The following is a 17,238-nucleotide window of genomic DNA, read 5'->3' as shown; positions in this document are numbered from 1 at the left end:
CTTATTTTGGCACGTCTAGTCTACGTAAACATTTACGTAGACTACGGCGAAAATAAGGGCAACGCAAATAGCGTTCCCTTATTTTCGCCGTAGTCTACGTAAATGTTTACATAGACTAGACGTGCCAAAATAAGGAATGCAAATGGCGGCGCCCATGGGCCGCCGCCATTTGCATACACGCTTCCCCCCCCCACAGTCACCCGTGATAGGCTACGTGATGATTAACGTAACCTATCACGGCTGACTTTGGAAATCTAGCCGTGATAGGCTACGTTAATCGTTACGTAGCCTATCACGGGGGTTTTTTTGTTTGTTTTTACTTTTTCTTTCGCGGCCGGGGAGACGGGGTGCTTCTCCCCGGCCTGAATTTCGGCCAGGCGAGGTGGGGCGCTTCCCCCCCGGCCTGAATTTCGGCTGGGTGAGGCGGGACGCCTCCCCCCCCTCGCCTGAACTTCGGGGGGAGAAGCGAAGCGCCTCCCCCCCACTGCGAATCACCCCTGCGAAAAGGTAAGTGACTTTCGTACATCCCTAGTCGAAACATGAGCCCAGAGGCACTCTGGAGAAATCAAGATGCCAGGCTAGAGATGTAAAATTTCCAGAAATTTTGAGACCATGGGAAAAAAGGTTTTTTTCCCCAGAAGAATGGGAAATTTTGGAAAAATAGAAAAATAAGCAATACTTATTTTTTTTAGCACTCTTTACAGATCTAAGGTAACTTTGTTGCTTTAAGATAGCCTTCCCCAACCTGATGCCCTCCAGCTTTTTGGACTTCAGCTCCCATCAGCCTCAGGCAGCATGGCCAATGGTCAGGAATGCTGGGCACTTTGGTCCAAAACATCCGGAGGGCACCAGGTTGGGGAGGGCTGCTTTAGGAACATAAAGCAGCCTTTCTATTCCTTATGTTATTTTATGTACGATATAGGGTGCAATCCTATGTGTGTTTAGACAAAAAAAAAAAACTCCTACAACTCCCAGCATGCCCCAGCCAGCATGGCTGGCTGGGGAATGCTGGGAGTTGTAGGACTTTTTTATGTCTAAACACGCATAGGATTGCACCCTTAGCTTACTTATAAAACTATCATTATATTTTAAAATGTTTAAAAGTAAACTCAGTAAATTTGTAATTACTGTCTGAATAGAGTAGAACTACATTAAAATGACTGCTACATCTTCAGAAACACAGGACTCTATAGAACAAAACCCAAGCTGTCAAGAATGCACATTTACTATCAAGAATGCCCAATGGGACTCTACTCACATATTGTGGAAATCAGCATAAATGTTTCTAAGTAAAATATACTTTAGTTCAATCATTTTAATGAGGAATGGAAGAACTAACTATGCTGGGAATCTTACAGAGAGGATTAAAACATATTTTTCTCCATGGCTTCATTGTTTGCATACATTTTATATCTATAGCCTTTCTACAAAAGTCTTATTACATAGTTTTTAGAATTCACTTTAGGGGATATATAAACACTTTGCCTGAAATTCTAAAAGAAAGTATTTCATAATCCAAAGCTGTTCAATTTTCCAGAAAAAAACAAGAATGGTCCTCAGAAAAAAAAACCAGTTTTTCTTAATTTTTCCATTTTTCCCAGGCCTTCACATCTCTATGCCAGGCACAACTGCAGGTTTGCTCTGCAGCACCTAAGAACATAAGAAGAGCCATGCTGGATCAGACCAAGGGTCCATCTAGTCCAGCATTCTGTTCACACAGTGGCCAACCAGCTGTCAACGGGAAACCCACAAGCAGGACACAAGTACAACAGCACCCTCCCACCCATGTTCTCCAGCAACTGAAGTATATGGGCTCACTGCCTCTGGTACTGGAGGTAGCACAGAGGCATCAGGACCAGCAGCCGTTGATAGCCTTCTCCTCCAAGAATTTGTCTAACTATCCCAACTGGTGGCCGTCACTATGTTTTGTGGAAGCGAATTCCATAGTTTATCTATGTGCTGTGTGAAGAAAGTACTTCTTTTTATCTGTCCTGAATCTCCCACCAAACAACTTCATGGGATGACCCTGGGTTCCAGTATTATGAGAGAGGGAGAAAAATGTCGCCCTATCCGAGGGAGAAAAATGTCACCCTATCCACATTCTCCACACCATGCATAATTTTCTAGACATCTATCATGTCCCCCCTTACCCTCCTTTTTTCTAAGCTAAAGAATTCCAGTTGTTGTAACCTTCCCTCATAGGGGAGATGCTCCAGCCCCTTGATAATTTTAGCTGTCCTTTTCTGCACTTTTTCCAGCTCTACAATATATTTTTTTAGATGTAGTGACCAGAACTATACACAGTATTCTAAGTGTGGTTGCACCATAAAAGAGAAGTCTGGTATTGGCAGTTTTAGTCCCAATTCCTTTCCTAATTATGCCTAACATGGAGTTTGCCTTTGTTACAGCAGCTACACACTGCGGGCTTCTTTACACGGAGCTTTTATCCTGCTATTGAGATTACTCACTCACGGAAGTTTGCAGGTCCTTTTCATGACGTCGTCAACCTTCAGGGCACATCCAGAGTATTTCCTGGTTATTCCATCTCAAAAAGATCCAGAAATAATGAACTATCTATTTAAATTGGATTGTTACATTATTAAAACAGCTGCTAGATGGCGCTGTTTCATTGATCTCTATGGAACCTTGAAAATTAAAAACTTCCCCCCTCAGCAATCATATGGTCACTGTCTGGGAGCCACCTGTAAACGCTGAAAGGTTCCACAACGGGTTTTTTCTTTAGTGTAAAGGCAGCCCATGCTGCTGACATTTTCATTGAGCTGTTCACCGCAACCCCAAGATCTCTTTCTTGATCAGTCACTGCTAGCTCAGATCCCATCAGGTTGAACTTGGGATTTTTTGCCCCAGCGTGCATCACTTTACATTTCCATACGAACTGCATTTGTGTATCACCCCCGCAGTGGGCGCTGAAGTGCCAAGACAGTGATAAATCAGACTCAAAGTTTACTTACAAGGAGACTTTATTGGGTAACTTACAGCACACAGGTGTACCCAATGGTTGGATCAGACAGCTTCTCTGAACCCCGAGCCATTGGGCACAATGGGTTTTATACAATACAGGTTGGCAATGAGGCAGCACAACACTAGCAAGCGCCCCCAAGTGTCCATTCACAGCATAGGCCAGAGGTGTTTGGTTCTCAAGCACAGCCACCTGCAGCTCAGCATAAACGCAGAGCTTCACTTCTCAGGCATGGCCTGCTAAGGCTTTCTACTCATTAGTAAGGAATGCGCTGAGCAGGCTGTTATCAGCCCTTTGAATCGTCTTCACATGCTCAGAGGCTTACTAACAAGGGAATTGCACCAATAATGAACTTACGCAAGCATTATGGATCTCTAGGCCTCTCTAACACTATAAATGACTTGGCCATGCTCCTGGGGCCAATACAATTTGCCATTTAGGTACCCATTCTCCCAGCACACTTGAACACTTCCCAAACATAAAAGAAATAAAGAGAAACAGAAGGTAGCACTGCCTGGTAAGGGAGGGGGGAAGGTGAGCAGGAGAGTGAGCACCTGGAGTGGGGGGATAAGAAAGAGCAGAAAGAAAGAGAAAGAGCACTGGGTGGCGGTAGGTGTGGAGCACCTAGAAGTGTGTGGGTAAAGAGGGCATCTTGCCCAGGCCCCTTCAACTCTGGTACTGCCACTGTGCATGCGTAGATCACGGACGCTGCGCACCCTTCTGTTTCATGGCCTATGATATTAGGACAATGGTTGGCTCTCAGAAGGTACAGAGGAATGAGTTCCAATCCTTTTGCCTCATAGTATATTTATGAAGGGTTGTGTTTGAAAGTGTTTGAAACTGTTGTCCTAGCAAGAAAACATTTAGAAACATTTGCATTGTGAGTTCATGAGTCTCTGGCATTTCCCCCTTTCTGTGCAGCTAGCAGTGAGGAAGTGGTCAGCTAAGCCTATAAAGCTCATTTTAGTTACTGCAAGAGCTTAGTTTGGTGACAAGCCAATTCCTTTATTGTTCACAGACCACGCTTATCTGTCACAGTACTAGACTAACGGAAAGCTCATAATAATTTTTTTTAATGCAATACACTTTTAAATAATTTATAAATAACTTGAAAGGCTGTAGTCACATCCCCAGTCACCTCCAAACCTCTGTGCACCCAACACAGAATCAGACAATTCAAAACCCTCTTTAGCTCTTTGCATCAGGACTGGCATTAAATGAAGTGTTTGCATATTTATGGTTTTGTTTCCACATTGCTAGTTTTCATTGTACTCCATATTACTGTGGATTAGTTTACTCATTCCTTTTTTACTTTGCAATTTACATTAGAGTCAATCACACATTGCCACACAAAAAGATATTCAAGGCAAAGAGGTCAGCATAGTCCAAACTCTACATGTATCCTATAGATTAGTAATAAAACAGCATGTGTGCCAATTGCATGATTAGAAGTACATTATATAAAAGCATACAAAAATGTATATAAAGCAGTGATTTGTTGAATATGACATCTATTTCTGAACAACATCATGAAAAGCTACTTCAGTTCTCGCCCCTTGGTGATGCAGGGTTTCTGATGAGAACTGTAGGGAACATGCACACCCTTCAATGATGCTACTCATTAACTGAAGCCCCTTTGCTTCCTCCCACAGAAGGCAATGCAAATTAGAAACATTTATGGGAGAAAATAAATGTATCTGTTTTTATACAAACATAGAAACTGCACTACAATAGTAACAGGTAATATCTATGGGTAATATGGTAAAGAGAAGAGCCTTCATTTATGGTATCACACACTTTGGAGTGTCCACCTAGGTGCAAGGGGCTGTGCTCCCGCTCAATCTGTTGCACAAACAGGACACTCACCCGCCACTCCTGCACAGAAAGCTAGCAGTCCAAAAAGCAACCCCAGAAACAAGCAGAAACTTATTTTTGGATGGGTGCAGACCAACGGAGCTCCCTTCTGCAAGCTCTCCTGACCTGCCCTGTTCTGGAAATTTGTATTTTCCCTCTTTTCAGGTTGCTTTTAGAACCACAAGCTGCCCGTTGTACTAGCAGAGGGTTCCACTTGCATGCAGCAGGATTGGATACTGTCCAAGGTTCTCTATTTCTCTGTGACAGGAAGGCTACCTCTTCCTGGACATACTGAATTTGGGATAGTCATAAACCCTTGAGCTATTTTGAAAACCGTAACAGGTTCACTGGTTATATAAAAATATGGGGAAAATGATGTTTTTATGAGAAAAATTTTCAAGCAGTTGAAAAAAACCATAAATCTCAACTGAAATTAGAAGCCTCTGAAAACAATATAAAGACTATTTCCCTGAAGCATAAAGATTACACTCTACAATCTATTTGTAATAAAGTAACCACTTAACATCACAGAACCCAGAGAAAAGTACTGCTGTTCCAAATACAAATGCTACATGCCTATTTCCAAGCTCCCTCACAAGCTTTCTATTCCAGGAGATCACCACATTCATTCTATGAAAGCAATCTCATATTTTAAAATGGGTGTACCCACGCTTTTGTCCAGTCTCACTGGAACGAAGTCACAAAAGAATCAGGAGTCCTTTAAATAGACCATTCAGGCAGTCAGGCCAGACTTATAAAGCAAGACGATGCTGGCAGCTGAAGACAGATTTGTTTATCTGCCTACAGCATACCTGAATGTATCATTTTAAAAAAAGGACAGGAAGAGGGGTTTTGACTTTTCACTTCAGGTGCAAAATATGACTAAGTCTGCAATCCCAGCTAAACTTAGCCTCTTACTTGTTATCACAAGGACATATAACGATGAAGATTTTGTCTAATGGCAAGAAGGTGAATCAAATGATTTATTTGTTCTATATTTTTTTAAAATCACACACCTCCAAAAGAGAGACTTGCACCATGACCTGTGTTAAAAAGGGCATCAACTGATTTTTCTTATTTCTTCCTGAATCATGTCTGGTTTATCTATTTGCTTATTATTTGTTAGATTTGCATCCCTTTCCTTTCTCCAGTAAGCTCAGAGCAGCCATAGCCCTCCAACAATTCAGTAAGAGAAATAATCATTTGCTCAAGGCCACTCAGTGGAATTCTGAGCTGAGTGGCAATTATGAACCAGGATTTCTTGCTCCAATACTCTACTCTCTTCACCATGTGGGACATAGAGGCTCTGCTCTCTCTCTCTCTCTCTCTCTCACACACACACGCGCACGCACGCACACGCACGCACACCCCTCACACACTTTCTCTTCATGCACAGCCAAATGGTCAAGAAAAGCAAAAACAAACACAAGACCAATGAAGACATTGAGAGAGGAGGGAATCAAGACAACACAAAATGGGCCCATGCACAGATGAGCTTCAGGCATGAGACAACATATTTCCTGATCTAAATATGGACCGACAATGAGCAAAATCATCAGTGAATAGATCATTGACTTGGTGCTTGCTGCTGCCTTGCTTGCTGTTTCACAAATAGACACACAGAACATAAGCAGAGGTAAAATATGAGATTTTCATTTTCAAAGCAGGAAACACTGGTCATGTTGCAATGGTTTCATTCTCATTTATCTCTAATGATGATTGTATCTTGAACTATTTTAATTGCATGGATGCTGGCCAGAAACACAGTTACTCACAGAGCTGTTAGTGGCCTGCATCACTGCAACTGGCTTATATTATAAAACCAATTTCCAAGTTTCAGTCAGTACAGACTGGTTCAGACAGGAAAGTCTGCTGAATGCTTATATGCATGTTTTTTTATTTTATTTATTACATTTATGTTGTTGTTCAGTCGTTCAGTCGTGTCCGACTCTTCGTGACCCCATGGACCATAGCATTCCAGGCCTTCCTGTCCTGCGCTCTCTCTCGGAGCGTGCTCAAGTCCATATTCATTGCATCGGTGATGCTATCTAGCCATCTCATCCTCTGCCGTCCCCTTCTCCTTTTGCCTTCAGTCTTTCCCAGCATCAGGGTCTTTTCCAGAGAGTTTTCTCTTTGCATTAGGTGGCCAAAATATTTGAGCTTCAGCTTCAGTATCTGTCCTTCCAATGAGCACTCAGGGTTGATTTCCTTTAGGATTGACTGAATTACATTTATATCCCACCTTTTTTCCTCTTTAAGGAACTCAAGGCGGTGTGCATAATCCTCCTCCTCTCCATTTTAGCCTCACAACAACGACCCTGTGGGGTAGGTTGGGCTGAGAGTCTGTGACTGGCCCAAAGTCACCCAGTGACCTTCCATGACTGAGTGGGGACTAGAACCCGGATCTCCCAACTCCTAGTCCAACACTCTAGCCACTACTTTAACCATGGTCTGAAATCCTTGGAAAAAACTACTACTATCTTCCCCTGCAGCAATTGGGTTAGCCAGTATATGTTCTATATGGAACAGCTCAGAGTTAAAATATTAGTTTAATTCCTTAGCTCCAGAAAACATGCTCATCCTCTCTATTTCTTCAGTAAAAACACTGAAAGCCTGAAACTCTTCTCCTGAAAAAAGTAATCTCTAGTGAAAAAAGAATATGGACATGCTTTCTACTAGAATTTTTATTTGAAATATTGAATTTGTGTGTGTAAACATGTATAAAATGTAAACCAAAGAAATCAAGCTCAGTTCTAGCTGGAAACGGTGGAGTTCACCTTTCATGCAAAGACAAATTGTGAAAACACATCCCCAAGTATAATCCTCCCTTTGTGACTCAGAACTGTAGCACTGCATTCTAGGACAGCTAATGTCAGGAAGGTACTTTGAAACTACATTTTGTACATGACCAAGCTCATACTGGACACAGTTCCCACACATGGAGCCCTGTTCCCAGTCCTTCTCTTACTGTTGCTTTGCTTCCCACTCTCACCCCCCATTCAAACTGGAATTTAACAGTGCAGTTATGCAGTAGTAATGCCATTTGTTTTGAAACACTAGTGCAATGAATCTTACACATATTATTGCCATTAGTACTACTGAGAGCTATACTTACTGTATTTCATAACCCCAAGTAAATAGATTTTTGACATATACATGCATCATACATATAGGTTTGCTATTTCATATAACTCTGTCCTTGTGCTGACACCGAAGATCCTCTTCCTTCTTAACAGGAAATTACAAGCTGACTATAATGAATCAATTGACTAACAAGCTGCTACTATCCTTATTCGTTTTTAAAATGAGGAACATATATAAGTTGGACATTATATTCTTTAAAGTAGTATTACATTGTCTGTAGACAGTGTTGCAAACATTTGTCAGAGCTGAGCTGTAAGTAACTGTTGCTTGAGAGCTGCAAACTGGGATCCAGGAGCTGGAAAATCATATGTCAGGAATAAGACATTGTAAATAATGGTGTTGTCCAGGCAAGGTCCCAGACAACAGGAAGCCTTTAGCTTTTATAATCCTTCCTAGTCAGGAGGAGCCAGTCATCAGTTTGGGTGGGTAGAGGCACTCCAGACCACAGAATTATATACTGCCTAGAGAACCCTCCAATTACAGCCCTGGTTGCTTACTACATATGATCATAATGCACACTCATCTATGGATTTCTGGTTGTAGCCCTAACATCTGGAGAAAGAAAGGGAGGGAGAATATGGTATGGAAATAAATAAAAACGACGAAGGTTGTTGACTGTGGCCACCATTTTAGGAAGAATCTTGCATGGCATTTTTGCATAACCTCATCCTTTGTTTAAAATGAGGAACTTATATAAACAATATATATGTAGAAAACACAGTGCAGGATTATTCCTAAAACGGGGGTGAAGTTGTAAAGTTTCTGTTAGTGATATAACATCTTTAATGCAGATGAAGTCATTTTGAGATTTTTATCTACCAAAACCTACCTGGCAGGGTTCAGATGCAAACACACCTAGATACGGGTTATTGATGAGCTGATCAAAAGTTTATATTACAAGCAAATGTTAATAACTCGTGACCTATGAGATGTGTTGCAAGATGCTGTTGGGGGTTTGTCACCAAGGAGAGATATGACTTTGGCTCATGTGGTGATAGGAGTAATTTCAGTAGTTTTAGCATTGTAAATCATCATCCAAGTAGTGGGGCCACATCTAGGGCAGTGTACAAGAATTTAGATTCAGTTTGCAAATCATTCGCAAATGCTCCCGCAGATACAAACAGGAGTGCATGTTCTCCAAAAATGTTTGTAAATTCCCGAGCTTGCATTCCTGTTCAAAAAATGCACACTTTAAAAATGCAAACTTTTAACAGTTCATATTTCCATGCTTTAGTCAATGGAGGAAAAGTGCACACTTTTGAAAAATACACATTTTTCGAGTTCAAAATGTGCACTTTTCCCATTCGAATGAACCCCAAAATATGTGCAAATGAGAATGAGAGCAAGCTGAAGTGAAGTTCAGAGAATTTTAGCACGCTTGAGCAGACTTGATTCTCCCATCCCTAGCCATATCTACTCACTGAAGGCCATTTAGCTGACAAGGCGAGGGCATAATTACAAGGCTGTAATACATAGTCTATGAGATATATGGATACCAATTGTCCTTCCCCCAAATGTTTAACATCTGTCTACCTTATTTAAGGGTTTTGCATTTATGTTGCTCTTTCCTTTTATTTGATTATTATATGACATCCAGTGCACTCATCACGCAAAATATGTGATGCATGTGAGTGAACACAAAGCAAAAGAGAAATATAAATAAATCCTTCTCACAAGATTTTTGCCACAGTATAAAATGCGCAAGCATCATACTGCTGAAAAATATCTATTCTAGACATAAGAAAATTAGGTTCAGTGTCCTAGCTGTTTCAAGTTTATTCCTTCTGGTTTTGCCAACAGAATGCAGCAACTTGAAAAACAAAACTTGTTATGAAAGTTTTGGGGAGTGGAAGAAATCTCAGATATAATGTCACTGTCATGAAGCCAGTAACCATGACCCAAAGAAAATTCAACTATCTGAAATCTAGCCCAAATCATTTGGTTCTACACATGACTTAACTGATAGAAATTGTTGTGCATGACAAACTGTTGCTCTGTGTGCAGTCTGCACAACACTCTTTGGACTCTACACAATTAAATGTCACTTCTGATAATCGGTCATTCATTTCTTTTGAACATCACAACCATTCTAAATATCAGTACAAACATATCCCATTGTCTTATTAAGTGAAGGCAACTTAAAGTAACTATATTAATGACTTCTGCCACCTCCCCAATTAAGCCAAAAACACCTTGAGTGTCAGCTGCAACATAAGGAGGATTTAGTCACAAAACATGTTAGAATTAGAGGCGAGTGGAGAACAACAGGTTCCTTCTCCACTCCTGCCTCCCTGCTCCAAGGGCCTATCCAACACTATTAAAACACACAGGAAGACAGTACTCCCAGCAGAATGGTATCTGAACATTTTCAATGTGGCGCTTCTTCGTGCATACACACACACTAAACTCAGACTGCATTTTCATGTTTCTTGATTACAACTACATCAATGAACACCCCCCTCAGCAAATCCATAAAGAGCTGGAGGTTTAGTGCACCTGGTTTAATAAATGATGAATGTTTTGCTTGGACATAGATTTATCCAAAGCTGGTGTTAATGATTTGCTTGTCTAACTGTTTCTATCAAATACACCTGAATAAAAAAAAATTGCATATAAGAAATTTGAAATAATTACATACAAAAGAAAACAAGCTGTTTTATATCAATATATGTGTTCCTAAGATAGAAATAGAATTGCTTTAGTGAGGCATTTTATAATTTGGTTGCCATTCTTTTTCACCCCCAGATGAACAATGTACAACAGCCCAATAATGTGTAACAGATTTAACACTCTGCTTAACATATACTCTTATTATCATTATAAATTAATCATATTTCCAGTACAATAGAACATTGAAGTTATATGCATTCAGCAGACTAGTAATTAAATAAAACCAATACTGAACTTTTATCTGTTCACTGACATGCACCACGGTCCCCTGGAACTTCCCCAACTCAGCTCCAGCATGCACACACAGGCATAAAAAAATATACCATTAGTCAGCACACAATATTCTTTGGAAGTACAGACGTGGAACAAACCAGGAATTTTCACAAGTGAAGTTTGTTAACAGTAAACCAGACTTACCTTCTTGTAGGCACACAGGTTTATCACTTGGCTTCCAGCTTAGGGAGCCGTTAAAATGTCTCTCACAAAGCTTTTTGGATGGACCCTTTAGCCTGTATCCTTCTTGGCAATGAAACCGGACTACTGAACTTTCAAAAAAGACACCTGTGCTGGGCATTTTATATCCATATTCAGGGAATCCAGGATCAGCACAAGCATGGAGTTCATCAAAACCTATGTCAACAAAGATATAAAATATTTATGTTAGAACATTTACAGAGCATTCTTCCCATCTCTGACATGTGTCAAAGTGAAGTTGGGTATAGACTGCAAGACTATATTATTCTCATGTTAGTTTGGGGGGGGGGAGCTGCAACAAGGGAGACCCACAACAAAATGTTGCAGTTCATTTTCAGGTATCTTCACTTTCTGCCCAAGTACAATCTGCCACCTCCTGTTTTAATCCCATCTCGAGCCTAACATTTATTTATGTGTATGTTAGTTCAAATTGTATCAAATAATGCTTAAAGAAGCTAAAATACAAAAACATCAGTAAGCTACAAAATAACAAAATATTTTAGGCAGATAGAATACACCCATAAAAATAATAGCCATTTGAATAAATTGCAACATATTTACACTGGCAGCACATCAGCCAAAGGCCTGTCTTTATTTATTTTATTTATTACATTTATATCCCACCTTTTTTCCTCTTGGAAGGAAGCTTACATAGTTCTCCTCAACTTCATTTTATCTTCACAACAACCCAGTGAGGTAGGGTTAGGCTGAGAGTCAGTGACTGGCCCAAAGTCACCCAGTGACCTTCATGGCTGAGTGAGGACTAGAACTCTGATCTCCCAAGTCCCAGTCCAACACTCTAACCACTACACCACACTGGATCTTTACAAGAACATCTTTGCCTGCCAGCAGGAAGGTCATTAGAAAAAGGAACTAGATGGATCTCCCTTGCCAAGCTGGCTTGGAGTAGCCACCAAGAAGGCCATCTTGAGTTCCCACCAAACGCAATTCAGACGTAGGTGGGACAGAAAGAAAGGCCTCTCCTGAAGACCTTAAAACCTGAGTAGGCACATATGGGAAAATATGGTCTTTCACTTCAGCAGATCACCTTACAATCCCTCCAGCTGGTCCCCTTTAAAGACTTTCCTCCCTCACAGGCATTGGCCCTGAGGCTCAAATGCTCCTCCTCAAACCCTGTAGCACCCCCTTTCAACTCTCTAAATTTGTAGCTCTGTTTCCACCCCACACCTGTTCTGAGCTAACCTTCTGTTTACCACCTCACCACTTCTGAACCCCAAACTTACATTTCAGAAGTTTCCTCCTCTACCCACATGTACCACTACCATGGCAGGGGATTGTTGTGCCCCTTGCTACCCAAAACCCAGAGCCTGGAGGGCTGTCAGCCTATGCCCCGGCACGCTAGGAAATGGGTGGATGAATGATGGTGTCCTTCCTTATGGGAGAGTGTGTCAGTCTACCCTGGTCACTTTTGGAAAAGCCAAATACTGACATTTTTGCCCTCCCACCCGGCCCCAGAGTGGAGGGAATAGAAACAGTGAAGGATGACAGTAATGGAGTCACACACTTGTGCAGATAAGTATCCTCTAGGTGAAGGTTGCCCCCTTTTGGCAAGGTGCTTCTTTTTGGAACAACTGTACTTCTGCACACCTTGAAGTTCCCTTGGGAATGCAGCAACCCCCTTGTTTGTCGATGGGCTCATTTTGCTTCCAAACTGAATAGCACAGGGCCATTGACTTCGCTATTAGACAAAATTTTGCACACACAAAATATGTTTAGGGACACTTTTTGCTGGACAAATCTCTGCCAATGAACACAGTAAAACAAGGCTCACCCTATCATGTTGGATAGGACACATTTTAAAGTCCTGCAAGTTTGGGGCAGCGGTTCATAATTTGGCAATCCTTACATTATTTTAAGAAGAGTCCACATACGTCATATTCCAACCTGTCCTCTGTCAACACAGATGGGGTGGCAATAATGGTGCCTCCAAAATTTTCCAAGGAGGTTGGTTGCTAATTATGATCAGGCATTCCTCAAGGTGAAGAGAAAGAATTACTGTTGTAGCTGGTTTCTTTACTTTACTCTGAGCTTTGCAAGCTGACACACTTTGGCTGAAATGGGAAAGACTGAATAGACTTGCTTCAAGAATTTCCCCTGTTCATTACAGAGTTTTCCAAAATTTGCTCTATTCCTGAGGAATAATACCAGCTCAAAATGCATATGGCTCCTAATTCCCTAGTAAATAGCTGATGGTGTCCCTGTGGTATTTCTACCTCCTTCTTTGACCTCCAAAACGGAGCCATATGTGCTTTATTTTGTTTTCAAAAGCAAATACAAACCTACTAACCAATTAAAACACGCAATGTAAAATCCAATTTAAAAAAAACTACCAACGTGGAATAATGGGGCTACTCCTCTCAACGCAACAATGGATCAAAGACAGTCTGATTAATCTAAAAAAAAAAAAAAGCCTGCCTAAAAGTCCAGGTCTTAACAAGCTGGCATAATGAAAATAAAGAATGGGTCTGTGTCCAGGCGGCCTTCCCTGGGAAGGATGTTTCATAATGGTGGTGCCATAACTGAAAAGGCACTGCACCTGGTGCTCATCCACCACACCCCAGTCAGTAGGAAAAGCCAGAGTCAGGGAAGCCAGTTCCCTGTTGTACACTCCAGTCAAAGTTGGAGTGCACAACAGGGAATACATGGAAGGAGACAGTATGTAAAGTACCCAGGTCCCAGACATTACGGGATTTAAAAGAACCAGGATCTTGACCTGGGCCTGGAAATAAAGAGGCGACCAATAAAGATCACGAAAGACTAGAATAATATGATCTGCCCAGCAAGCCGCAGACAATGTTTTTTGAATGCATCCTAGAGCAATTGCCCTAGGACACCTGAGATCAACATACATGCACAGGTAGCACCAATCTGCATGCACCATTATCCCATCATCAGCTCAGGTAGCCTGTAGTGGTAGGGTATGTATATAACAGAATCTGTCACAGCAGCAGGAAGGGCAATATATGTAGGTGCACTGTTCATGTGTGCCCAAGACTTTGAAGTGGGATTTTCCCACTTCAAAGAGGGATTGCAGCTTATGCGCTTACAAATATATTGTGTGTAACGCATACTTTGCCTCCACATTAAGGCAAAGGGACTGCCCCAGCAATGGCTGAAACCACATATCTGTGCATTAGACTCTCTGACCATTTCCTTTTCAATTCACATCACAGGTGTCAAGAAGCATGGGAAGAATGTTTCATCAGAATGCAAACTTCAGCGTGTGTAATCCAGAACAACATGGCTAGTTCTCAGGGTTTATCTGGTGATTATGTTGTTCAGGCTTACATGAGTTGGATTTCATGCACGCATACACATTCGAACGTTACACCCATGCATAGACATCCAGTAGCCACAGAACTGAGGCAGCTGCACCAGATGGGCAGAGGGAGAAGGCAACTTCTCACTTCCCCGCTATGTGTAGGAGAGAGAACAGAGAAGCATCATCCAAACTGAACCAAGAGTGTTAAGGTCAGTAGCAGACTTCAATATCAGGTTTCATTTTCCATTTGCACGTATTAAATGAATTATCCAGAGGCCACCTTTATATAGTATAAAATGATGGGTGCTTTACAAAACTAATTTCAATGTACACAGTGTGGTTTACAAAGAAGCTTTACAGTAAACAAAACAAGCAAACAAAAAAGACCCCCACAAAAGGAGGTTGCCAGACTAAACACCTGCTGAATGTTGAGAGCTAAACAGCTTCACAACGGGCACAGCATGAAAGCAATTAATGCCAGTGGGAGAGAGGCCTGGAAAATTTGAAAGCTATCAAATTCTGACTTTCATGTTTTGATTTTGAATGAGAAGTATCCTAAAGGCTCACTGTTTTCTGCACATTAAGCATCAAGATCTTCCACTGTAGAGACAATGAAATTTTAAAAATCAGTGTGAAAGTACTCAGAACAAGACTTTTTTTTTTTTTTAAGAAGTATATATTCCATGGTGCAATTATCAAAAATTCAAACAACCACCATACAGCCTGGGACAGCTTAGAGTGGAACTGCCTCCAAGTTGCAAATGATCTAGAGCCATTCACTTCTAGCAACAAAACTAGAATTTTTTTAAACATTTTTTCCAGGTATGTTTCCTAGTCAGAGATGCATAACTGCACTGGACTATAAAGCATTGTATTCACTGTATCTAGGAGAGGATAGGTAACAGCGGGAAGCTGATGGCAGGGCAAAGAATCTATGGTGGCACTCAGAGAAGATGTCAGCAGGATCCAGCTCAATAAGGTCCCTTCAAGAACTGACAGCTTGTGATGGATGTGCAGGTCAGAGACTGTAGGGATGAGGGGTGGGGGGAGAGGTGTCCCTTCACAGTTATTACTTGCAAGTTACAAGATTTACCTCCTCCTGAAATGTATTCTTTGGCTCCCTAGCTTGAATCATCTGGAATAAAATGCACTGCTTGCTTTGTTATGCAGTGGTCTTTAGCAGGTATGGCTGGGATTGTGCAGGTTGACTTACAGGGATCTGATGGGTAGCTGGTCTGTCCCTGCCTGTTGCTCTCTTCCAAGACTATGATTCTAAGAAGCAAAGAGATTTTAGAGGGTTGGCTCTTCGTCTGTTCCTGCCCCACCAGCACACAAACACCCAACAACTAATTATCAACAAAAATCCTCAAGCCAAACTCAAAATAAATTGAAGATCACAGTTATGTGGTGTTATCAGCCTCTGTACCTCAACCAAAGGAATAATAATTGCAGCCAATAGAAACATTCTTGATGATCAGGCACCTGGAAATTACTTGTTCATACTAGTTTACTAGTTTAGTATTTGTTGTTTATTCGGTCAGTCGCTTCCGACTCTTCGTGACTTCATGGACCAGCCCACGCCAGAGCTTCCTGTCGGCCGTCGCCACCCCCAGCTCCCCCAAGGTCGAGTCCGTCACCTCCAGAATATCATCCATAGTTTAGCATTACCCAAGTACAAAAGAAAACTAGAGTTAGCTAGTTTCACAGATGCTGTTTCAATGCAAAGCCTGGAAAACACAGAGGTGGAGTTAAGATTCCAGGTACATTTGTGGAATCTGGACAGTTATTTAGCACCCCTTAATATAGATATCATATACTTTGATACATAATGTTACACAGGCAATCTCTCTCCATTCTGAAAAGCTATGAATACTGATATGAGACAGACAGCCATTTCCAAATCACAATACGTCTTTGAAGTGCTAACACACCTGTTACCATCAATCAGGACTAATATCCTACCTTAACATGGTAAAATAACATGCTGAACAATACATTTAAGATTCCAACTGGTTACTTAGCATACTGAAATGAAATGCTTAATTGGAAATGGTACTATTGAACTATCTGTACAGGTACGCTTCACTAACAAAACTCCAGAGTGGGCAAACATATATTCTGTCGTTTGCTCAGGCACACACGTGCACACACACACGAACAGGCCTCTAGTCCAGCATCCTGTTCTTACAGTGGCCAACCAGATTCCTATGGGAAACCCCACCTCCACCCCCATCCCCAGTTTCTGAATTCTGTATATTCCCATTTATTTATTTGCTGAAAATAAGAAATCTCAGTTGAAGCAGAACTGAGTAAAGTTGCTTTGTGAATACATAAACCAAGGTCAAAGTTCATTAACATTCAAAGTGTCACATTTATGTAAGATTAGACTTAGGCATCCCCTTCATGGATCACTGCCTTGTTGTGGCGAAGGGGCTTGCGTAACTCAGTGAAGCCATAACCTATGCCGTCCAGGGCCACCCAAGATGGACAGGTCATGGCAGAGAGTTCTGACAAAATGTGGTCCACTGGAGAAGGAAATGGCAACCCACTCCAGTATTCTTGCCAAGGAAACCCCATGGAACGTATCACAAGGCTAAAAGATATGACGCTGGAAGATGAGACCCTCAGGTTGGAAGGTGTCCAATGTACTACTGGGGAAGAGCAGAGGGTATTTCCAAGTAGCGCCAGAAAGAGTGAAGTGGCTGGGCCAAAGCCAAAAAGACACTCAGCTGTGGATGTGTCTGGTGGTGAAAAGAAAATCCGATGCTGTAAAGAACAATATTGTTTAGGAACCTGGAATGTCAGATCAATGAATCAAGGTAAGCTGGAGGTG

General features: G+C 41.5%; 1 protein-coding gene across 4 annotated transcripts in view; it reads right to left on the bottom strand.

Moving 5' to 3' along the window:
* Positions 1-17,238, bottom strand: part of SUSD4 (sushi domain containing 4) — a 154,368-nt gene that overhangs the window by 41,027 nt on the left and 96,103 nt on the right. For all 4 annotated transcript variants that reach the window (XR_014786925.1, XM_084828729.1, XM_084828730.1 and 1 more), the window contains exon 3: positions 11,066-11,278. Coding sequence is in view for 3 of the 4 variants with exons in the window: in XM_084828729.1 (XP_084684855.1) it covers positions 11,066-11,278 (213 nt within the window). In the remaining variant the exon portion in view is untranslated. The remainder of the gene's footprint in view (positions 1-11,065; positions 11,279-17,238) is intronic.

The sequence above is a fragment of the Heloderma suspectum genome, chromosome 1 (genome assembly GCF_057233095.1).
Source record: "Heloderma suspectum isolate Gila_16-S chromosome 1, 16-S_ref, whole genome shotgun sequence".
NCBI lineage: Eukaryota > Metazoa > Chordata > Lepidosauria > Squamata > Helodermatidae > Heloderma > Heloderma suspectum.
This window is presented reverse-complemented; position numbering and strand designations above follow the sequence as displayed.